Source organism: Acanthochromis polyacanthus, chromosome 15 (genome assembly GCF_021347895.1).
Source record: "Acanthochromis polyacanthus isolate Apoly-LR-REF ecotype Palm Island chromosome 15, KAUST_Apoly_ChrSc, whole genome shotgun sequence".
Taxonomy (NCBI): domain Eukaryota; kingdom Metazoa; phylum Chordata; class Actinopteri; family Pomacentridae; genus Acanthochromis; species Acanthochromis polyacanthus.
In genome coordinates, this window is record NC_067127.1 from 542482 (window position 1) to 567481 (window position 25000).

A 25000-nucleotide genomic window follows, 5' to 3' on the forward strand; every position below is an offset into this window, starting at 1 on the left:
GGAAGACCACAAATACACACAGTAACACACACCTGGAGGAAGACCACAAACACACACAGAAACACACACCTGGAGACCACAAACACACACGGAAACACACACCTGGAGGAAGACCACAAACACACACGGAAACACACACCTGGAGGAAGACCACAAACACACACGGAAACACACACCTGGAGGAAGACCACAAACACACACAGAAACACACACCTGGAGGAAGACCACAAACACACACAGAAACACACACCTGGAGGAAGACCACAAACACACACACAAACACACACCTGGAGGAAGACCACAAACACACACAGAAACACAACACCTGGAGGAAGACCACAAACACACACAGAAACACAACACCTGGAGGAAGACCACAAACACACACAGAAACACACACCTGGAGGAAGACCACAAATACACACAGAAACACACACCTGGAGGAAGACCACAAACACACACAGAAACACACACCTGGAGGAAGACCACAAACACACACGGTAACACACGCCTGGAGGAAGACCACAAACACACACAGAAACACACACCTGGAGGAAGACCACAAACACACACAGAAACACACACCTGGAGGAAGACCACAAACACACACGGTAACACACGCCTGGAGGAAGACCACAAACACACACAGAAACACACACCTGGAGGAAGACCACAAACACACACGGTAACACACACCTGGAGGAAGACCACAAACACACACGGTAACACACGCCTGGAGGAAGACCACAAACACACACAGAAACACAACACCTGGATGAAGACCACAAACACACACAGAAACACACACCTGGAGGAAGACCACAAACACACACGGAAACACACACCTGGAGGAAGACCACAAACACACACGGAAACACACACCTGGAGGAAGACCACAAACACACACGGTAACACACGCCTGGAGGAAGACCACAAACACACACAGAAACACACACCTGGAGGAAGACCACAAATACACACAGAAACACACACCTGGAGGAAGACCACAAACACACACAGAAACACACCTGGAGGAAGACCACAAACACACACAGAAACACACACCTGGAGGAAGACCACAAACACACAGAAACACACACCTGGAGGAAGACCACACACACACAGAAACACACACCTGGAGGAAGACCACAAACACACACAGAAACACACACCTGGAGGAAGACCACAAACACACACAGAAACACACACCTGGAGGAAGACCACAAACACACACAGTAACACACGCCTGGAGGAAGACCACAAACACACACAGAAACACAACACCTGGAGGAAGACCACAAACACACACAGTAACACACACCTGGAGGAAGACCACAAACACACACAGAAACACACACCTGGAGGAAGACCACAAACACACACAGAAACACACACCTGGAGGAAGACCACAAACACACACAGAAACACACACCTGGAGGAAGACCACAAACACACACAGAAACACAACACCTGGAGGAAGACCACAAACACACACAGTAACACAACACCTGGAGGAAGACCACAAACACACACAGAAACACAACACCTGGAGGAAGACCACAAACACACACAGAAACACAACACCTGGAGGAAGACCACAAACACACACAGTAACACAACACCTGGAGGAAGACCACAAACACACACAGTAACACAACACACACCTGGAGGAAGACCACAAACACACACAGAAACACAGAAACACACACCTGGAGCAGCCGGTCCGGTTCGATCCGGTGGGTCATCCAGCAGAGGAACATGGAGATAAATTCTAGATAAATGTTGGTTCTTTCTGTGGTTTCTTCGTCTGAATGCTAAAACGAGGCTTTACTCGGGCGTCATTGTTTCTCTCTCCTCTGCATCCAGGCGGTAATTGCAAACACGTTTCTAATCGTTATTGACTTTCCTGACTTTTTATCTCCCTCCTTCCGTTTGTTTGAGCGGCATGCAGGCGTTGTGGAGGCCTCCTAAACGTGTCTGAAGAAGCTGTGGGGAAAGGTTAAGGCCCTCTTTTAAAGATGAGCCGGAAATGTCAAGTGTCTGCCCCTGAGGCTGCCACCGGCCTGCATTACTCACATCCTCACTCACACACCGACACAAAGGTTAGGAATCGCTATTAGAGCTGTCCTCCGGTCTCTTTCATCTGTTCAGGCCCTTGTGGCGTCTCAGCCGGCTCCAGGCTGCCGGTCCCACGTTAACATGCAACAATAAGAGACATAAAACCAGCCAGAAATTAACACAGAATGTCTACAAATAGTAAAAGCAGTGTTTCAGAGGGAACTAAAACCACATTTAGATCAGAAAATCCAAACAGTGGATTCCAGTAGAAGCCCAGAAGTCCATTTCTGGAGCCGTCTTTCCACAAGTTTTAAAATTCTGATGCAACAAAGTCTTTTTTTTCTTTCCTGCAAAGCTTAGAACCTTCTGTAAATACTCATATCTTCTCCTAAAGGATCACATTCAGCCATCATTTAATCATTCTCCTCAGCTTTGGCTCCCGTTCTTTTATTTTCTGTTCCTGCAGTAGCAGAAAGACGCCAACAGAGGGGGTCGGTCGGCCACCACAGCTTCATTAGGACTCTAAGGACACTCCTGTAGTCCAGCTGTGGGTCTGAAACTGGGTTAACTGGTTGTGGTGGTCGGCAGCAGCACTTCTAACATCTCTGTCCGTCTCTTTTCACTGCTTCAAGTTAAATCAACCTTTAGTTTGACAGTTTTATTCCATTAAACTCACCTGGCTGAGAGAGAAGATCAGGATCTGCATTTAAAGCTGCTTTTTAAATTCTGCAAGAAAACAGAAGATTTAAATCAAAATATCAGCTTCACCTCCTGGTTAACAGAAAAACTGATGAAAATCTAGTGTGATTTATTAAAAGTCAAATACATTCAGATGAACCTTCGGCCGCCTCGTTAAACACATGAGGTCGTTTAATTAAGTGAATCTGTCGTATTTGTCAGACGTTAAACTCATTGTTTTCCTACAATAGTCATCTGGAACACTTTGTGATCGCCGGCTCTATAATGAATTTAATCAAATCTCTGTGACATTTTTGCCATTTCTCTCCAGAATGCTCTGAAAGAATGAGGCGTATTGTCCCCCCATAACCAGATTAGCTCTGAATAATCAGAATACGTCGGTTCTGTCGGAGCAAAACCAGCAGCTCCACCGAGGATTTATGGGATCTGGAGTCTGGGACAGGAGAGAAGCTTTCAGCCCAGATAAGACTTCAGAGGCGGAGCTGATTAATAAGATGTTTACATTATTCACGGTCATATTTCTGAATGACCCTCCGCTGTAGTGTGTCTGTGCACGTGCACGCTCATTATATGCCACTATGGGATGCTAATTGGACGGATGGTGGCATCTGAATAACAAATAAATAATGAAAGATGGAGGGAGGAAAACATAAAAACCTTTCAGATAAAATACTGCAGAAATAATTTATTTTTACAGAATTGGTGCTTTCTGTTGTTTATACTTTAATCATTGAACGTAAAACCTGCTGGTGGGTTTGAAAATCTGTAAAAAATCTGCACCGGCTCCACAAACTGTAAAACAAAAAGATGTTCAGCTCTTATAACCTACTGCCTGATGCTGACTTTACCAAACCTGACCTCAGAGTTTTGCTGTTTCACCAAAATCCTTTTATTCTACATGTCACCAAAAATAAACCAGCAGAACTGAATATTCTTTAAACGGGACAAAGATTCAGACTGTTAGACTGAACTGCAGGCCGTGTGTCGTAAAGCAGATCAGAAACAAGCGCAGAAAGAGAAATAAAACACTGAGCTGTAAAATAAAGCAGCTCGGTTCAGAAATGATAAACAGCAGGAAGCTGCTGGACGATCCGTTCAGATCGGTGAAACAACTCTGGATGACAGTTTGTAGAAGATGGAAAAAGGAAAATATCAACAGTAGAAGCAGAATATTTCATCATCATCAACATGTTGGGAAAATGTTTTACTTCTTCTTTCCAGGTTCTTCATATTTTTGTAAAATGAAGAATGCAGTTAATCTCAATGTTTGCTTCTGTGTTTTTAATGATCATTAAAACTGTGTCCTGTTGCTGAAAAGACATTTTAAAATTCTCTCTACTTCTATCTGTGGTGCTTCTGTTTCCATGGAGGTTCAGGGTTTTATGTTGCAGAGAAAAATGAACCCACAGTGAAAAAATACGACAGGAGGGAAACTGCTTAGAGTTCAGAGGGTTCAAATGACCATTCCTGATTCATTTAGTGCTCAATTACGTGTTGATCTTTGGTTTCTGATGCTTGGTTTCCTCCTGTCTGCAGCCCAGCCCCGTGCCCAGCCCTGTTCTGGGAGGGAAGCCCAACGCCAGCCAGTCCCTGCTGGCCTGGTGCCGCGAGGTCACCAAGAACTACCGCGGCGTGAAGATCACCAACTTCACCACGTCCTGGAGGAACGGGCTGGCCTTCTGCGCCCTGCTGCACCACTTCAGACCCGACATAATGTACGAACACCATTCCTAGCTAAAGTACAGACGTGTGGGTGGAAATCACATTCAGGACTCCTTCAGGAAATAAAATACAGAATGAAGAAGTAAAGAAAACGTCCTGTATGTTCAGATTAGGCCCAGACTCTCCTGTTTCCTTTATTCGATAACTAGCTGTCATATTTGCATCGTTTACGCTGCGGCTGCATGTCTGCTGCTGGTTTTATTGTCGCTATGTGTGATTCTGATTCTTTTTTAGCGTTCAGCTTAAATGTTGTGTGTTAATGTGTGTGTACCATTCTGAAGAACAGCTGCATCTCCTCATGAAGATCATCCATCAAGCCGTGCTCTGTGTACAGATGTGTGTTTATGTGCTGTCTTATTTCTACATATTTTCTACTCTATTAGTTCTGTTGATTGCGCTGCTATGAAATTGCATGTTCCAGTTCTAATGCCATTACATGTGACGCATATTTAAACACGCCTCTCCTCCCCACTGTTCTTCCAGAGACTACAAGTCGCTCAATCCTCAGGATATTAAAGAAAACAACAAAAAGGTAAGAAGCAGCCTCTGCTGGGCCTCACACCACTCAGCTCCTGTTTAATCCCTGATCGAGGTCAGAACGTGTTCAGACGTCCACTGCAGAAGTAATGACAGGTTTCATTGGATGTTTACGTGGATTTAGTGTCCAAACTACCTCTGCTGTGTTTAGGTTCTGCTGTGTGAATCATAAGAGAACTTTAGATTAATCTGTGTGTTAATTAGTTCATATATTATTTATTTTATGTTATTCTATGAGTCCTGCTGCTCCAAAAGCACTGATTAGCTTCAGCCTTTACCATAAAATATGGATTTTTAAAACGTTGTCTCTGAAATGGAAGCTTCACATTTTAAATACTTTTAAAGATCTTTTTTTTTTTAAATTCCCACCGATGTGCCTTCAGCACATTTTTTTGCAAATTTAAATTTGATGTTTTTTTGCTCAGTTTAACCAAAACTTTGATAAAGCAGAATTCAACCAGTCATGTTTTCTGACCCATGTGTAGCTGCAGGTCACAGTATTACAGAATGAAACGGATCAGTACAAAATACTGGGTTATCAGGTTATTTATGAGTTTTCATGGCTGATTGAGCGGACATGAGGAGTCGTACCACAGACTGTAAATATCTCTGGATACTTTCATCCACGTAGAACAGGAGTTCCACAATATAACTAAGAGAACATTTTTTCTGAAAATAGGCCTTTGTTCAGTTTCAGAACCCACTTTGTAGCATAGACTTGTTGTGTAGTTTTGTGTCTTTTCTTTCATTTCAGAAAGTATTTTATGCCTAAAGCTGAACATTTTAGAAATATCTTCACCAAAATAAACAAATTAGAGGTGAAACTCTCCTCAGCATGAGATGGAATAACTCATATTGTTAAACAGTCATATTCATGTGTTTGTTGGAGTGTGCCACCATGGTTTCATTCCTGTCTGGCTGCACTAATTATTCACTAAGCAGCTGAATAACTGTCTCTACATGAAGCTAACGTGCACACGCCTCTGCTCCTGCTCGCCCTGTGTCATCATATTCATCGTCTAAGGTGTTCATTCGTACAGATCTCCATTCTCCCTGCGGCTCTTAGCGTGCACGTTTCTTTTCCTGCGCTCTGGCACGGCTACATACACAATCACAGCCGTCCGTCTGCGGCCCGAGGGCTACACAGAACGAAATGCGTGGGCTTCCTGCAGCTTGATTTGCTCTTCTCATACACTCTCTGGCTCAGCGATAACCTCTGGTGGCCCTGTTAGGCATGAATGCTACCCTGTTGACAATAACCACAGTGGAGGGACAGGCGCAGACCCAATCCCATATCTGCTAACTGCCCCGCACCCCCTCCAGGTGCTCAAGTAGCCCTGCAGAAATTGGTTAGATATAAGTAATATGGGAATATGCCGTGGAAGGTGATATCTGGTGAAAGGCTGCAGCTCTGTAGCACCAGCTGCTGTTAGGCTCTACTCTGGTTTATGTTTGGTGGATATCACCTGAAATCTGCTGCCAGCGCTCATACAGCCCTCCATAGTCTGAGAATACGCTGAATATACGACACAGAAGCATCCCGGAGATCTATGGGACCAAGTACGGGCTGGTTAATGTATGAGCGCTCGTTAAATCTGTAAGAACTGAAGTGTTCAGGGATCCTCATCTGTGCTTTATACACTGGATGTCACTGTTTGAATGTCAGCATTAGTCTTTGTGATGATTTTACACATTCATAAGTAGATTAACTGCATTTACAAAGTGTGGAATATGTCGAGGCACCTGAAGCATGTTCGTAGAAACATACAGATATTAATACACTTTAATTTATAGATGTGTAAGATAAGGAGGCTGTCATAAAGCTGCTTTCCAAAGGGATGGAAGTATCACTGGTCTAATCACTGACTTCATGTCCTGACATTCTGCTGAGTAAACCCAGCCTAGCAGAGCAGATGTTCTTCTCTTCTTCAGCCTTTTAGGACGTACTGCAGCTTCCTGCTCTAAATGTGTGGGTTTATTTAATATGCATGTGAAGTGAACAAACTGCTTCATCATAATAGAAAACCTTCAGTCTGCAGTTAGATGTTATGATTATTTTGTGTTATTGCCATCTCAGACTTATAACTCGAGGCCTTACATGTGTGCAGATGTAGGAGGACGTCGTGGGGTTTTAGATGTTCTTCATGATGTTTGGGAACTTACTAGATCTTTTTCTGACGTAGTATAAAACACGGTCTCTACGCTACTTCAGACGCGTCTCTAAGCTACTACTTATTGCTTAAATCTTAGGACAAACGATTGTTTTCACTTGGTTATCCTCCTGTTTCCATACCGTCAACATACATGATGAATTCTGGTCTGACGTTGGAGCTCCATGTGGTCCAGAGACCGTACAGTAAAGATCTTTCTTTATTACACAGTCTGTGATGTGGTCCAGACCTGGAAGGAGGTCCGTAACGTACTGTTCTAGTAACTGTGACAGGTGTGTGAGACGGAGCCTCTACTGCCACCTGCTGGTGTCACTGTGCTACCGGAGAATTTGTTTCAAATTCTATTGACAGTTGATGTGAAATCGTGGCTGTTAGCAGCGTTAGTCACTTTATTCAGCTTCCTAGGTCAGTTAGCATTAACATCTATACATCAGCTGATCTTTTTATGTTCGTCCTCTGTCTGTCTGTGTGCTCCTGGTTCTGTGGAAGCTGTTGTTTGTCAGTAAATGAGCTGCACACTGTTTTCTAAGGGACTGATGGTGACTGCTAGCCGCTTCAGGAAGGCAGAAAGAGGACTGATGTGGCGTTATGCAGCACCCTGAAGGTTAAAAACACATCACCTGGTGTTTACTGCTAGGAAAGAGGAAATGCTCTGAGGACGGTGCATTGGGGCATTTTAAACAAACAAGAGTAAAAATTCTAGAAAGCAAATGTGATGGAGAGCAGTGAAGACAGAAATGTTTTCAGAGGAAATGAGAATGTGTGAAGCACCGAATGAAAGAGGATGAAAGCGACTTGTTTTCTGTGTGGAGCCGCTTCATGTCGTTAGGATGTATAGAATTTACTGAATGGATGGCAGAAATGAAATGTATAGAAGGGACAACTATCTGTGCTTTTCATTTACTAGTTGATAGACACCCCTCCTCCTCCAGTCTATCTGAATGAGCTCAGACGGAGCTGAATTATGACAGATAAGGACAATCAATACTGGGGTGGATTGGAAAAAACAGAAAGAGGTGAATTTTTAGAACATGTGTGGCCTTTAAACTGATCAGACGGTTTATTGGTGGTTTTATTCAGAATGATGTGTTTTAGGAGTTGTTCAGCTTCATGTCTGTTTTCTCAGTGTGCTGTTCTGTGTGTAATGAGGCCAAGGAGAAGTCATTTGTCATACCATCTGATAGCGTAGCACCAAGCACCGGGCTAACGCGCCCCCAGCTCCACCGTCAGGGTCGGCCTGATGATTGACAACCACAGATAGCTGTCAGTCAGTGAGAGGAGGTGGAGGAGGAGGTGGAGGGGAGCAGGAGGCATCGGCCCGGGGCATCCGGAGCTGACATTTAGTCCAGAGATCCGACACCACCAGGATAGAAGAGAGGAAACCAGAACACATGATGTTCTGATTGGACAGAAATGAAGCTCTGTGTCTGTAGAGTTAAATCATTTGACGTTCAGAGGATGTTAAAGAAGCATTAGATCAGACTTCCATCAGGGAATTATTAGCCATGCAGTAATATTTTTAATAAGAACATACGTCATACACACAGTTTTCACTTCAGTACATTCCAGCATACGTACTGATAAACTTTAAAAAAAACAAAGAATATTTCTCAATGACCTGACAAAATTACCGTAGGACTCAATAAATGATGTTAAAATAGTATTAAACAGCTGTGGACACTCTGCTCTTTACTGTTGTTCATAAACTATTTATATTTTTGTCATGCTCCCATGTATGATGGCAATAAAGCCATTCTATTCTATTCTATTCTGTTCTATTCTATTCTATTCTATTCTGTTCTGTTCTATTCTATTCTGTTCTGTTCTATTCTATTCTGTTCTTTTCTGTTCTGTTCTATTCTATTCTATTCTATTCTATTCTATTCTGTTCTGTTCTATTCTATTCTGTTCTGTTCTATTCTGTTCTGTTCTATTCTGTTCTGTTCTATTCTATTCTATTCTGTTCTGTTCTGTTCTGTTCTATTCTGTTCTATTCTATTCTGTTCTGTTCTGTTCTATTCTGTTCTGTTCTATTCTATTCTATTCTGTTCTTTTCTGTTCTATTCTATTCTATTCTATTCTATTCTATTCTGTTCTGTTCTATTCTGTTCTGTTCTATTCTATTCTATTCTGTTCTTTTCTGTTCTGTTCTATTCTATTCTATTCTATTCTATTCTATTCTATTCTATTCTGTTCTGTTCTGTTCTGTTCTGTTCTATTCTGTTCTGTTCTATTCTATTAAAAACTATAAATCTGATCCTCACAGTGGGTTCTGGACTCCCCATGTTTGGATCTAAGCCTAATCTTTTGCTAATGTTCACCTTTACAGATGTGTTGTCAGTTTAAATAAATGTGTTTAATTTGAGCAGTGATATCTGTTAATAACTGATAAAAACATTCAGTAAACTTTCTCCTGACCGTGCACTGGTGTTGATAGGAAAGCTGCCATGATAAACATTAAAAATATTCTGTAATTGATCCCCTCTTGAGTTAATACGTGTGTGCTGGTTGGAGGTTATTAAGCCTCTCAGTAGACCGGATCATGGACCAGCTAAACTCCCACAATGCTCTCTGACCAGCCGTCTCTGGTCTCTACAGTCAGCAGTAACCTGTTAGATCACTCCTGGTGGCGCCAACAGGTTCTAAAGATAACCATTTATTAAAAAACAAACATTATCTGTACATGAATTTAAAACACGTTAATGAACCAGTAGGTTGTGTGTTCTAGTCCTAAGAACTTATTTCACCTTACAACTGGTTCCAAAGTTCTAAACTCAGAGGAAACCTGAAGAAATGTAATTGTTTTATGTATTTATCGGTGCCGACACATATTTGGCTCAGGTTAATAAACTGAGTCTAGCTTGTTTTTAGGTTTTAAAAGTACAAGAAGAGAACACGTCTCCTGTTACACTATAATACATCTAAAGATATGACTCTTGTAGTAACTCTAACCATGAAATCCAGAATGATTATATTATATTAAAGCTGAACCAATGGGTAAAATCGTACCTAGAAATGTTAAAAATACCCAGCTCTGATGGACACTGATGTAAAGGCTCAGCAGTGCATTAAATTCTCAGCTAAAAGTCGTTCCTGTCCCACTGACTGTATGTTTACTAGAAACTGCAGTAGCTGTCCGTTCTGTTTTTATAGTTTAATTTTAGGAAAGAACCTGTGAGTTTAGAGCTGAGTCACAGCTGGTTTTGAACGTACAGAGACAGAGATTTCTGATTTGGCTGTTTTTTATATGTCTGAAAATACAGATTATTGTGATTTTGTTTCAGGTGATCATTTGTTTATATGTTAATAATCTGTTAATCTTCTATTAGGGATCAGTTTTTCACACATTTATCATTTTCAGAGCAGATTTACCGACTTTCAGGCAGACAGCTTCTTACAGTAGCATTACATGTTTATTGTACAACAAGAGACTAAACTAGAGATCTCAGGTCTGAACTTTCAGTGTGAAGAGGCTCCTGGGTTAATCTGTGGGATTAATCTGGACTACAGGTCCTTCTAAGGAGAAGCTTCAGTGTTTTCTCTGGAATCTGTCCTATCTGAGGAATGTCTATTTACAGCTTTTCAATAAGAAATGAGTTCATGTTCACTGTCACGTTGTGGATGAGCTCCAGATTCTATACAACAATAAATTTAGTGAACCAGTGATGTTTATGAGTTAGCTTAATGTGAGACGTGGCTCTATAACCACCTCATCTTTACTGTAGTGGACTTTCTCTGCTGGACTTGCTCTAATTTTGTAAAGAAAACATCAGAGCTTCTCTGGGTTCTCCTCATCGTCTCGGTGTGGAATGATCTGGAAGAGGAGATGTAAGAAAGACTGCAGCTCATGTAAAGACTAACATGGACCGTGAAACCAAACCAGCTCCTCAGCAGCTCTCACTTTCTCCTTCATGCTTTCACTCTGTTCCTATTGAGCAGCAGAGTTGTTGTTCTCTTCCTACCAGAGGGAACAATGCCAGCACACTCTACCGTCTGAATACGTGTCAGAAACCCAATCAGACCCTCTTATTCCTCATGTTCTTTCTCTTTTCTTTCACACTCCTGTTCGGTCAGAAGGAGGTGGAAGGGGGACTTAAACTCCTCTCTGTTCTCCGTTTGCTTTTTTCCCACCATCAGTTCTTCTGTCTGCTTTGTCTGGACCACATAGAAACACACTGAGCTCATTTCCCTGTCAGTTCAGATGTTCCAGCCTTTTTACCTTCAGGGGACAAAACAGGTGAAAGAAAGAAGACCACTCCTAACAAAAGATGCAATAATTGATTGTAAATTGAGAAACATCTTCCTATTCTCCATTCTGATGCTTATATTCTCAGTTTTCTCTGTTAAAGGAGGAGATTAACGACTCTGAAAGGGATTTATTTTACTCTTACAGCGTAGAAGGAGCGGATATACACGGCTAACCCTTCAAACTTTAATAGAACTTAAAGGAAAAACAACAGTCTACTTATAGTTACCTGGTTTGAGCTTTTATGGAAATATTTAGGGTGGTATACAGTACATAAATAAATAACACTCCAGTCACCAGGCAGCAGATAAGGACTGATTACATAGACAGACAGGTTCTAGATGAATTTATCGGGATAAAATGTTCGATTTAAGTACATTTTTATGAATATTTTTTTTAAATATTTAAAGATGACTATTAGGGATCACACAGAAATACACATATTTACCCACATAAATAGCAATAAATAAGGATGAAGTACTGATCTGAAGTTCACACACTTTCAGTAAAGAAAACGTCTAAAGTCCAGAGGCTTAACGAGGCTATTTAATATCCAGAAATGGAGCACATTGGAGGTTTTTCATGTAACCAAACTATGAAATCTCATTCTGTACTTCCATGGCGGTTTGCATCTAATGAATTGAAGTGAAACCGTGTAAAACTCTGTGTAAAAATGTCAGTTTTGCTATTTTTTCATGGCCCAGACTAAAAACCTGGTGTTCCTGAGAAACTGTAGTTGTTCACCCCCATTTAGAAACAGAACTTTATCTGCAAAGCTCCTAAAAACAACGGATGAGTCACGTAAAAACCTCAGTGGCTTTCAACACTGAGGGCAAAACCTGCAGTTCCTCAAATGGCCACTAGAGGCCACCTCTAAAACTGAGTCAATCCCCATAAACCCCCATGTTAAAATACTCAACTTTACAGTAGAAATAAACATGTTTAAAACCTGGTACAGAGAGGGTTTTGATCTCTATTGCTAATTTAAACACTCAGGACAGCTTACAGTAGGAACATTTCTATGTAACACACCTGATTTAATTGCTTTAAGACTTAAAATTATCCATAATTCAGGATGTTGACTACTTTAGCTCCACTCATGCCTCCAATTTTGCTTATTTTTGGATAAGCTGGGAGTAAAGGATTGAAACCATCTTTAAGTTCCCTTCTTGCTCCGCTGTACCACATGGATCTAATCATCTTTGGGCATGATGTGAAGTTTGCTCTGTGCAGATTTACGATGAAAACGTATCTCAGCTACGATGTACGTGAGTCGACATGAACAAAGAATAAAACATCATCAGCATGCGCCGTCCATCCATGAAAAATAAACAATCGAAACATATTTACAACAGTGTGTGTGTGTTTGCTAACTGCTAATGCTAGCTCACTAACCTGGGTGTCACTATATCCTTCCATGCTTCGTCCTTTCTTGTCTGGTTGTAGTCCGAGCTGGAGGACGTCTAAAAAGCTTCTGCTGCCACATCTCTACCAGGCTGTCTTCTCTGTTTAAATCCCAGACTTGTTTTGATGTGTTTTGTCTCCATAAATAATCTATCTGGGTTTATTGATCAGTCCATCATTTCATCCTAAATTTCTATTGGTTAGTTAGTTGTCATAGGTCCAGCAGCTTCACACTGTGAGACGATCACCCAGAACTTCTGACAGTCAGAATTTTATGACAGCTTCTCTTTGGTCGCCATGACAACAGCCGTCCTTGAACCTGTCTCACAGTGAGACGTAGGACCAGTGATTTAGAGCCCAGACCATAGATATCACCAGTATTCTCTCAGCGTTGGTACCTTTGGTCTGGGTTAGTGTTTAGAGGCCTGCTAAGATGATAACTGGAGCCTTAAACCAAACATCACTCAGGGTTCATCAGTCTTTATGAACAATCTATGTGACGAATACAAAGCAAGGTCTTAATTAACAGTCATGAATGCTTTATAGACCCGTCTGTAGATAAATGACTAACATTGAAGCAGGACATGACTGAAAAACAATCCCTAGTTTATAGAAAGACGATTAGAAAGCAGAGAGGAGGATGTAAGTCAGAGAGATGATGGACTGGAGATCTACGGGAAACAAACGGCAACAGGTTGGAATTAGATCAACACTATCAAGCAGGCCAGATACAAGCTGAGATAGAGTGTGTGTGTGTGTGTGTGTGTGTTAATCTATTTATTTACCTGTCATTGCCTGTGATAATGGTTTTCATCCCGTCTCTCTCTGTCTCAGTCTATCTTGTGATGGGGGATTGGTTTTCGTGTGTCGCTTGATAATCACACCTGTATTTTCTCATCAGACTCTAATCAGACCAATTACACGCGTGACGGAGAGCGTGGGCATGTTGATGTAGGCGGCCGATAAGGACACACTCACACACACTCTGGGATTAAGCGCTCTGTCTTCAGGTATCTGCGTCTCTTATCGGGGACAACCATCCCTGACATGACCTGTCAGCAGTCATGCCAAAGGTGTCTCTGGTGAACCAACACACATGAACACGGACACGCTTAGATCATGCAAGCAATGCGCCGAATCCAGCCCACGTCTAAAAACAGGACTCATGTTTCTCCTGTCTCAGCACCTTCCATCCTGGCTGTGATGTGGATACTCTGATTTCCAGATAGGTGCTTCTATAAATCTGTATTTTATTCTCCGATCTCCTTTCTTTGACAGGCCTATGATGGTTTTGCCAGTCTGGGCATCTCTCGCCTCCTGGAGCCCTCCGACATGGTGCTGCTGGCCATCCCTGACAAACTGACGGTGATGACCTACCTGTACCAGATCCGGGCCCACTTCTCCGGCGAGGAGCTCAACGTGGTGCAGATCGAGGCCAACAGCAGCCGTAGCACCTACAAGGTGGGCGACTTTGAAACCGACACCAACGCCTCCATCGGCCAGGACAAGTTCTACGCTGAGCTGAACGACGTGCAGCAGCGCCAGGCTAACGCTCAGCCCTCTGCGTCCGAATCTAACGGCGCCGAAGCAGCCGATGGGGAGGCGACGGAGTCCAGCTGGACGGCCGAAGTAGGAGCAGTTTCATCTGGTCTGCCGGCAGCAGGACATTCTCCATCACCTCCTGTCCCCTCTCCACGCTCAGTATTAGCTTCCTCAGCAACAAACTCCACCCACATGGCTCCACCGGGCCCTGAGGACCGGGGGCCTCTACTCAAAGCCAACACTTTGGACCTCAGCGAGCTACCACAGAGGATGGAGAAAGAGGAGGTGGGAGAGGACAGAGTGGAGGGAGAACCAGCATCTCCCAACAGGAGAGGAGCCTCCTCGTCTTCTTCACCTCCTCACCAGAAACTGGGCTTCTCCTACAACAGAGACGCTGATCTGATCAAGAAGAAGAGGGCGAGCCTCCGTCACTCCGAGTCTGAACCCTCCTCAGAAACCAGCTCTGCTCCGGTCAACAACACAGAGATCCCCATCAAACAGGTAAAAACATTTATTATTCTGCTAATGAAGAACTTCCTCTTTCAACATTGAGGCCTACTGTTTCCCAGCAGAGCTGGAAGTATTAATCTGCAAGGATTTAGTTATTTTTAGGAGAAAGAAGTCAAAGTTCTCTGTTTCCAGCATCTGGAACGTGAATATTTTCTGGTTGCTTGTGGTGGACTAAACAAGACATTTGACACCATGTTTTGGTCTCTGAGAAACACTGGTTGACTTTTTCCACCATTTTCTAACCTAATATTCAAGGATTCAGAGTTCTTTATTGTCCTGCCAGCACACGTATTCTTTATTCTTTATTTACAGATAACCCCTTGAGATGAATCATCTCGTTTTCGAGGGGGTCCTAATCATTAAACAAAATAACAAGGCAGAGACAGTACAGACTGTAACAGGTGAAAAACAGATAAAATACAGTTTTAAATTCATCCACCACACACAACATACACACCATGCATATACACATTCACACACCCCCACACACTCCCACAGGGCTATTAAAAATAATAATAATAATAATAATAATATCTGAATAAAGAAAAATAAGTTAGTATAAAATTATATTAAAAAAAACATACACACATACATAGATAAACGCATTCAACGAGCAAAACTAAATTCAAAAACAATTACAAACATTTTGAAAATGTTGCACAAGGGCATTTTTAAACAAATTGAAGGACATTATAGAGCGGGTATTATCATGAGATGGTATTAAATTAGTGCTCTGGTCCTGGTTGTAAGTCCTACAACCAAACAACTAATGAGAACATAACTGACGATGAAGATGGGCTTTGAGTAAAATTTAAAGGAAATTTGTTGAGATTTTTCTGCATTTTCTGGAATTTTATACCCAACAACTGATACAAAAATAACTGACGATGAATATGATCTTTATTTGAATGATGTCATCTTTGAGTAATATTTACAGCAAAGACGTCCAAATTCTCCGGTTTCTGAGGCACTTAAGGACGTCGTCCTGGTCTTTGGGAAACACTTGTTGACATTTTTTGCACAAAACAACAACTGAGAAGATACGTGACGATGAATATAACCTTTATTTAAGTAATATAATCATTGTTTGAGTAAAATGTATAGGAAAAAAGTCAAATTTTCAGGTTTTTTACACCTCTATCATAGTAAACTTAAATATCTTCAGGTTTCTTTGTTCCACTATGACTGAAAACTTGAATATCTTTGGGTTGTGGACTAAAGTCATCTGAGGACGCCATCCTGGTCTTTGAGAAACTCCTGTTGCCATTTTTCACCATTTTCTGACATTTTGCACACCCAACAGCTACTAAATGAAAGAATTACCATTAAAATATTCCTTAGTTCCATCAGATTTAGAAGCAGTGTTGTATTTTCTTCCAGTGTTTTGAATCTTTCTTCAGCAGCAGACATGTAATTATAAATCCTGAACCTGACACAACCTCTGGATCCGTATGCCTGATGTTGACTAATTCTTCTGCTCAAGTCGGGTATTAAGATTCTGCCGGCGTTTAGCTGCAGGTACAAGCCCGGCCGCTAAATGGATTGTTGGGTTTTATCCTTCAGCCAGCTTTGATTGAAACTTCCACGGCTACATCAGTCATAAGACAGAGGACGCGCTGAACATTCATTCCTCCTGGCGCTCGCTAAGCTTCAAATCCCGAACCTCGTTGATGGCGCCGTGGAGATGACCGTACCGAAATTCCCCCGTTTCTGCATTAGATGTTGTCGTCAGCTGTCTGGTTGGTGAGCAGCAGACGCATCCAGGCCGGGCCTGAACATGTGGCGACTGGAAGCACCAGGAGAACCCCCTGCTTTGACATTTCATTATATTTTTCATTATATTTCTCATCCTGCAGTTGATGGCAGCTGCACCGTGACTGCTCAGGCGTGGCGACGCTCTGCACGGAGCACACATCAGCTCGTCACACACACACCTGATGTGTGTGCACACTCAGAAACACACAAACACACACACACACACACACTCGGTGTCTGAGTTGCGGGCTGTGGTGGTTACCCCCAGATTACTGCTTCTTTACCAGTGAAAGGTCGGGGGGCAGCGGGGGGCTTTATGACGGCCATGATACCCCGTTTTAGATCAGCTGTTATCGAGTTAGCGGATGCATCCAGACCAGCTTTAACTGGTTCAGAGGATCAACATGTTTCAGCGTTATAAACACATTCTCCTTTTCTTCCTGTTTGCATTCAGGGTCACAGAGCAGATAGAACTCTAAGTGTGTGTTTCTTTCTTTCTCCACTGAGTCCAGACTAGGCTGGTCCCCAGAACACCAAATTATAAGTGGTCTATATCATAGACAGCAGTGTTTCCCCTCCTATATGACCGACGAGGCGGGCCGCCTCGCTGGTATAGGCCACCGCCTCACTACAATTTTGCCGAAATTGCCGCCTCACTGGTCCGCGCCCAAAAAAAAAAAAAAACGGAAAGCACCAAGCCACCGGAGCTGTCATTTTTAACTCTGTGGGTCCGCCGGCTGCTCTCCCCCGGTCTCCCCCGCTAGCTGGTCGGCTAACACCTGCCCCCCCCGTTGGCCCTTGCCTACACCCCAACGCCTCACAGCCATTTCAACCCAGGGGAAACACTGGACAATATATCCTGATCCTACATTAGAGACATTTATCTTCCACCAGCTGACAGTACAACTAAAAGCTGTCAGTGTTTTTACAGTACAGAAGGATTGAAGTCACTTTGTAGGACTCACTTCATGAATTTAAGAATCAGATACAGGAGGTTCTCGCTTTACGATGTCCTCGACTCGCGTTGTTTCGTCATTTCGTCTGGTTCAGTGGATCTAGTTGGCAAGTGGAGTGGATGAATACATCATCACATGACGCTGTAAGACGACTCTGTTTCCCGCTTTGTTTACCGGTATTTTCTAGAGCTGGACCTGAATATCCAAATATTCGGTTGTTAGGGTGGTATCCGAATATTTATTTGGAGATCCGAATATTCGTATCTCCCCGTCCGATGATGTCGTGCTATCGGTATTCCACTCATCACTTCGTCCCTTCGTCTCTCCTCACACCCCCCCAGCTTACATTTGATTAATTTTCTCAACAGAACTGTATGTAACATAATTATTTGACTGCTGGAATGCTGAAAATGTGACGATTCCTTCTGTTTTTGCAGTTTTTATCACAGATAACTGCTGTTTAAACCTGTCTGTGGGTTAAATCAGAACCTGTAGCTCTTTGACTGTTTTCTGATTCAGTGCTTCTATTTATTCTGCATTTTCTGTTTTAAAGGAACCCATACCTGCTCCTGTGTCCAGTCCTCCAGCTGAGAAGGTCAGTAAATAAATTAAGACTGTGCTTCTTATTCAGACTTCATATTTCCAGAGTCCAACAAGCTTTTTCTTACGTTTTATGCTTGCTGCGTCCATGAGGTCATTTCAGCCACGCCCCCTCACGCCTTCTCCAGCTAAAGTTTCCATGTCGTGCACTTCCTCATTTTTCTAACTATGTGGCCGGAGACACATGGAAGAACGGGAGCTCCAGCAGCAGAAGCTCAGAAATCCAGACATTTATAGGATTCATCACCAGAGATCACCATGGTAACCAGGTTATCAACAACTCATGGTGTGGATTTTAAACTAAGTGCAGAAATGCAGCTATTCAGTAAAATACCATGTTATAAGAGGTGTAAATGATGGCAGACTTCTTCTACTCTAGCTTAGTTCTACAGTAGACCAGGTAGACGTGTGTTTAGATACACTGCCCCCTGCAGGTTGGGAGCAGACGCTGCATGGAGTTTAAAGTCACTCGCGTTCTTTCCAGCAGATTTCCAAGCACCTCATTTCTGCCCAGCTTGTATGTGCAGAAGTCATAGCCCAGCCTTTATTCTACACTTCTATCCTCATGTCCAGAAACATCACACCTTCTTCACTCCTCTGTTCTGTTATTTGTATTTGTATTTGTATTTATTCTGAACTCCATTAGCTGCAACATGTGCAGCTACTCTTCCTGGAGTCAGTCCAACAGCATTACAAAGAAAAAATTTTACGCCTGTTTTTCACCACATAATACCAAAATAAAAGTGACCCCCCACCCCCCAACCATTCACACACATTCACACCCACACACACTCTTAAAAAGACAAACACAAACAAATACCTTTGGACCAAAAAATTAATATAACAAAAGATGCCTTTTTAAAAGAAATTTAAACTGCCGTTTACTGTTTGCATGAGTGACGTCACTTGGCAAAGAGTTCCAATTTATCATAGCCCTGTACATTACACGACTTGTTCCCATATTTCCTTTTACTGAAGGTAATTTAAATCTGCCCTCTGTGGCATGTCTTGTTTCATAACAATGAACATCGGAACTGAAATCTAATCTCTGATAGAGTATATTTGGTAATTTGGATTCAATAATATTTCTTGTCAAATTTAGCAGCGATGCTTTAAATCTCTCATTTATCTTTAGCCAAGACAACACATTATGCATCCAGTTTACATTCGTTCTAAAACGACATCTGAGAGCACATCTAGCTGCTCTGTTTTGAATTATTTGTGAAATGTTTAAATCTGATGCAGCGGCACATGACCAAATTTCAGAACAGTAATCTAATTGTGACAGCACAAGCGTTTTTATAACATCTGTGGTCATGTTCAGAGGTAACATGTGAGAACATCTTCTAACCATTGAGAGACCTCTGCCCATCTTACGGGCCACAGTTCTAATATGTTTAGACCAGGATAGCTTATTATCAATCCCAACACCAAGAAGTTTTATCTCCATGACCTGCTCAACAGTTGTATCTTTGACAACCAATTTCAGTTTGGGTTCATTCAACAACATATTTCTGGTTCCAAACACAATGCTCTTTGTCTTACCAATGTTTAAAGCAAGCTTGTTATTTGTAACCCACTCGTCTATAGATCTTAAATCAGTCATTAAAACATTTTGAAGTTCTTCTATTTTAATTTCTGATGAATAGATTGTTGAATCGTCAGCAAACATTGCTATTTTTGCTTTTTTTAATACTAATGGCAAGTCATTTGTGTATATAGAGAACAGGAGTGGTCCTAGGCAGCTTCCCTGCGGTATACCACAGGAAACATTATTTCCATTTGAGAAGCTTCCATTAAAGAATACTTTTTGGCTCCTATTTCCTAAATAACTCTGAAGCCAATGTGATGCTGTTGAACTGAACCCATAACAATGGCATTTTACGTAATAAAAGATCGTGATCTATAAGATCAAATGCTGAACTAAAATCTAAAAGCACAGCTCCTGCCAGTCTTTTGTTATCTAATGCTGTCACCCAATCACTTGTCATCTGGGCCATAGCAGTAGTCGTAGAATGCCCTGTTAGACCTGATCCTCATGCAGACTGGCTATTACTGGTTCTGTTGTTTTAATTTGTCTCTACGTTCTCTCTCCTTCTGCCCTCAGAAGGTTCTTTCCCGTCAGGAGGAGCTGAAGGAGAGAGCCAGACTCCTCCTGGAACAAGCCCGCAGAGATGCCGCCATGAAGGCCGGAAACAAGAACGTTCCCAACGCTTCATCCACCGCTGCCGAACAGATCTGCAGGCGTCTGCGATGTAAGTCAGTGTGTGTGTGTGTGTGTGTGTGTGTGTGTGTGTGTATGTGTGTGTGTGTGTATGTGTGTGTGTGCACGTCTGGGGACCCAAACTGTTCAGTTTACCAGTGGACCGGAGCCAGTGGTGATTTTAAGACAAAGTACTGGAGACAGCTCAGTAATACCGTGACCAGCAGCTTCTTCACCTCCTCATGTCTCCTCAGTCCTCTTTGCTGCTCTCTACACCTCCTCATGTCTCCTCAGTCCTCTCTTTGGCTGCTCTCTTCACCTCCTCATGTCTCCTCAGTCCTCTTTGCTCCTCTCTCACCTCCTCATGTCTCCTCAGTCCTCTTTGCTGCTTCTCTTCACTCCTCATGTCTCCTCAGTCCTCTTTGCTCCTCTCTACATCTCCTCATGTCTCCTCAGTCCTCTTTGCTCCTCTCTTCACCTCCTCATGTCTCCTCAGTCGTCTTTGCTCTCTCTTCACCTCCTCATGTCTCCTCAGTCCTCTTTGCTGCTCTCTTCACCTCCTCATGTCTCCTCAGTCCTCTTTGCTCCTCTCTACACCTCCTCATGTCTCCTCAGTCCTCTTTGCTCCTCTCTTCACCTCCTCATGTCTCCTCAGTCCTCTTTGCTCCTCTCTTCACCTCCTCATGTCTCCTCAGTCCTCTTTGCTGCTCTCTTCACCTCCTCATGTCTCCTCAGTCCTCTCTTTGCTCCTCTCTACACCTCCTCATGTCTCCTCAGTCCTCTTTGCTCCTCTCTTCACCTCCTCATGTCTCCTCAGTCCTCTTTGCTCCTCTCTACACCTCCTCATGTCTCCTCAGTCCTCTTTGCTCCTCTCTTCACCTCCTCATGTCTCCTCAGTCCTCTTTGCTCCTCTCTTCACCTCCTCATGTCTCCTCAGTCCTCTTTGCTGCTCTCTTCACCTCCTCATGTCTCCTCAGTCCTCTTTGCTCCTCTCTACACCTCCTCATGTCTCCTCAGTCCTCTCTTTGCTCCTTTCTACACCTCCTCATGTCTCCTCAGTCCTCTTTGCTGCTCTCTTCACCTCCTCATGTCTCCTCAGTCCTCTTTGCTCCTCTCTACACCTCCTCATGTCTGCTCAGTCCTCTTTGCTGCTCTCTACACTCCTCATGTCTCCTCATCCTCTTTGCTGCTCTCTTCACCTCCTCATGTCTCCTCAGTCCTCTTTGCTCCTCTCTACACCTCCTCATGTCTGCTCAGTCCTCTTTGCTGCTCTCTTCACCTCCTCATGTCTCCTCAGTCCTCTTTGCTCCTCTCTACACCTCCTCATGTCTGCTCAGTCCTCTTTGCTTCCTCTCTACACCTCCTCATGTCTCCTCAGTCCTCTTTGCTGGCTCTCTACACCTCCTCATGTCTGCTCAGTCCTCTTTGCTCCTCTCTTCACCTCCTCATGTCTGCTCAGTCCTCTTTGCTCCTCTCTACACCTCCTCATGTCTCCTCAGTCCTCTTTGCCTCCTCTCTACACGTCCTCATGTCTCCTCAGTCCTCTCTTTGCTCCTCTCTACACCTCCTCATGTCTCCTCAATCCTCTTTGCTGCTCTCTACACCTCCTCATGTCTCCTCAGTCCTCTTTGCTCCTCTCTTCACCTCCTCATGTCTGCTCAGTCCTCTCTTTGCTCCCTCTACACCCTCCTCATGTCTGCTCAGTCCTCTCTTTGCTCCTCTCTACCCTCCATCATGTCTCCTCAGTCCTGTCTTTGCTACCTCTCTTCACCTCCTCATGTCTCCTCAGTCCTCTTTGCTCCTCTCTTCACCTCCTCATGTCTGCTCAGTCCTCTCTTTGCTCCTCTCTACACCTCCTCATGTCTGCTCAGTCCTCTTTGCTCCTCTCTTCACCTCATGTCTCCTCAGTCCTCTTTGCTGCTCTCTACACCTCCTCATGTCTCCTCAGTCCTCTCTTTGCTCCTCTCTACACCTCCTCATGTCTCCTCAGTCCTCTCTTTGCTGCTCTCTTCACCTCCTCATGTCTGCTCAGTCCTCTCTTTGCTGCTCTCTTCACCTCCTCATGTCTCCTCAGTCCTCTTTGCTCCTCTCTACACCTCCTCATGTCTGCTCAGTCCTCTCTTTGCTGCTCTCTACACCTCCTCATGGTCTCCTCAGTCCTCTTTGCTGCCTCTCTACACCTCCTCATGTCTCCTCAGTCCTCTCTTTGCTCCTCTCTCACCTCCTCATGTCTCCTCAGTCCTCTTTGCTGCTCTCTACACCTCGCTCATGTCTGCTCAGTCCTCTCTTTGCTGCCTCTCTACACCTCCTCATGTCTCCTCAGTCCTCTTTGCTGCTCTCTACACCTCCTCATGTCTCCTCAGTCCTCTTTGCTCCTCTCTTCACCTCCTCATGTCTGCTCAGTCCTCTCTTTGCTCCTCTCTACACCTCCTCATGTCTCCTCAGTCCTCTTTGCTGCTCTCTTCACCTCCTCATGTCTCCTCAGTCCTCTTTGCTCCTCTCTACACCTCCTCATGTCTCCTCAGTCCTCTTTGCTCCTCTTCACCTCCTCATGTCTCCTCAGTCCTCTCTTTGCTGCTCTCTACACCTCCTCATGTCTCCTCAGTCCTCTCTTTGCTCCTCTCTACACCTCCTCATGTCTCCTCAGTCCTCTTTGCTCCTCTCTACACCTCCTCATGTCTGCTCAGTCCTCTTTGCTCCTCTCTACACCTCCTCATGTCTCCTCAGTCCTCTTTGCTCCTCTCTTCACCTCCTCATGTCTCCTCAGTCCTCTCTTTGCTGCTCTCTACACCTCCTCATGTCTCCTCAGTCCTCTCTTTGCTGCTCTTACACCTCCTCATGTCTGCTCAGTCCTCTTTGCTGCTCTCTACACCTCCTCATGTCTCCTCAGTCCTCTTTGCTCCTCTCTACACCTCCTCATGTCTCCTCAGTCCTCTTTGCTCTCTCTACACCTCCTCATGTCTCCTCAGTCCTCTTTGCTGCTCTCTACACCTCCTCATGTCTCCTCAGTCCTCTTTGCTGCTCTCTACACCTCCTCATGTCTCCTCAGTCCTCTCTTTGCTGCTCTCTTCACCTCCTCATGTCTCCTCAGTCCTCTCTTTGCTGCTCTCTACACCTCCTCATGTCTCCTCAGTCCTCTCTTTGTTGCTCTCTTCACCTCCTCATGTCTCCTCAGTCCTCTCTTTGCTGCTCTCTACACCTCCTCATGTCTCCTCAGTCCTCTCTTTGCTGCTCTCTACACCTCCTCATGTCTCCTCAGTCCTCTCTTTGCTCCTCTCTACACCTCCTCATGTCTCCTCAGTCCTCTCTTTGCTCCTCTCTACACCTCCTCATGTCTCCTCAGTCCTCTTTGCTGCTCTCTACACCTCCTCATGTCTCCTCAGTCCTCTTTGCTCCTCTTCACTCCTCATGTCTGCTCAGTCCTCTCTTTGCTCCTCTCTACACCTCCTCATGTCTGCTCAGTCCTCTCTTTGCTCCTCTCTACACCTCCTCATGTCTCCTCAGTCCTGTCTTTGCTCCTCTCTCACCTCCTCATGTCTCCTCAGTCCTCTTTGCTCCTCTCTTCACCTCCTCATGTCTCCTCAGTCCTCTTTGCTGCTCTCTACACCTCCTCATGTCTCCTCAGTCCTCTTTGCTCCTCTCTTCACCTCCTCATGTCTGCTCAGTCCTCTCTTTGCTGCTCTCTTCACCTCCTCATGTCTCCTCAGTCCTCTTTGCTGCTCTCTACACCTCCTCATGTCTGCTCAGTCCTCTTTGCTCCTCTCTTCACCTCCTCATGTCTCCTCAGTCCTCTTTGCTCCTCTCTTCACCTCCTCATGTCTCCTCAGTCCTCTTTGCTGCTCTCTACCTCCTCATGTCTCCTCAGTCCTCTTTGCTCCTCTCTACACCTCCTCATGTCTCCTCAGTCCTGTCTTTGCTCCTCTCTCACCTCCTCATGTCCTCAGTCCTCTTTGCTCCTCTCTACACCTCCTCATGTCTCCTCAGTCCTGTCTTTGCTCCTCTCTTCACCTCCTCATGTCTCCTCAGTCCTCTTTGCTCCTCTCTTCACCTCCTCATGTCTCCTCAGTCCTCTTTGCTGCTCTCTACACCTCCTCATGTCTCCTCAGTCCTCTTTGCTCCTCTCTCACCTCCTCATGTCTGCTCAGTCCTCTCTTTGCTCCTCTCTACACCTCCTCATGTCTCCTCAGTCCTTTGCTCCTCTCTCACCTCCTCATGTCTCCTCAGTCCTCTCTTGCTGCTCTCTACACCTCCTCATGTCTGCTCAGTCCTCTCTTTGTTGCTCTCTTCACCTCCTCATGTCTCCTCAGTCCTCTTTGCTCCTCTCTACACCTCCTCATGTCTCCTCAGTCCTCTCTTTGCTGCTCTCTACACCTCCTCATGTCTCCTCAGTCCTCTCTTTGCTCCTCTCTACACCTCCTCATGTCTCCTCAGTCCTCTCTTTGCTCCTCTCTACACCTCCTCATGTCTCCTCAGTCCTCTTTGCTCCTTTCTTCACCTCCTCATGTCTGCTCAGTCCTCTCTTTGCTCCTCTCTACACCTCCTCATGTCTGCTCAGTCCTCTTTGCTCCTCTCTACACCTCCTCATGTCTCCTCAGTC

The 25000-nt window shown here is 44.1% G+C and overlaps 1 protein-coding gene and 2 long non-coding RNA genes across 5 annotated transcripts in view; 1 reads left to right on the forward strand and 2 right to left on the reverse strand.

Moving 5' to 3' along the window:
- The window catches only part of LOC127537630 (uncharacterized), a 2213-nt gene extending 749 nt beyond the window's left edge, over positions 1 to 1464 (reverse strand). For 2 of the 3 annotated variants that reach the window (XR_007947363.1, XR_007947362.1), the window contains exons 1-2: positions 1359 to 1464; positions 660 to 696 (exon numbers count right to left, since the gene is read on the reverse strand). This is a non-coding gene — a long non-coding RNA (uncharacterized LOC127537630). Of the gene's footprint in view, positions 1 to 659; positions 697 to 1321 lie in introns of all 3 variants that reach the window. The other variant, XR_007947364.1, reaches the window with a different exon arrangement.
- ehbp1 (EH domain binding protein 1) overlaps positions 1 to 25000 on the forward strand; it is a 222109-nt gene that overhangs the window by 102809 nt on the left and 94300 nt on the right. Inside the window, 6 exon segments of the mRNA XM_051960483.1 lie at positions 4294 to 4472; positions 4963 to 5011; positions 14116 to 14880; positions 18154 to 18195; positions 20308 to 20427; positions 20429 to 20455. Of these exon segments, the coding sequence (XP_051816443.1) occupies positions 4294 to 4472; positions 4963 to 5011; positions 14116 to 14880; positions 18154 to 18195; positions 20308 to 20427; positions 20429 to 20455 (1182 nt within the window).
- Positions 20645 to 25000, reverse strand: part of LOC127537628 (uncharacterized) — a 6169-nt gene continuing 1813 nt past the window's right edge. The window contains exons 5-19 of the long non-coding RNA XR_007947354.1: positions 24859 to 25000; positions 24412 to 24491; positions 24173 to 24212; positions 23931 to 24050; positions 23561 to 23768; positions 23355 to 23518; positions 23236 to 23315; positions 23113 to 23194; positions 22831 to 22910; positions 22709 to 22788; positions 21845 to 21884; positions 21603 to 21722; positions 21243 to 21362; positions 20921 to 21202; positions 20645 to 20679 (exon numbers count right to left, since the gene is read on the reverse strand). The exon at positions 24859 to 25000 is cut by the window's right edge and continues 100 nt beyond it. This is a non-coding gene — a long non-coding RNA (uncharacterized LOC127537628). The remainder of the gene's footprint in view (positions 20680 to 20920; positions 21203 to 21242; positions 21363 to 21602; positions 21723 to 21844; positions 21885 to 22708; positions 22789 to 22830; positions 22911 to 23112; positions 23195 to 23235; positions 23316 to 23354; positions 23519 to 23560; positions 23769 to 23930; positions 24051 to 24172; positions 24213 to 24411; positions 24492 to 24858) is intronic.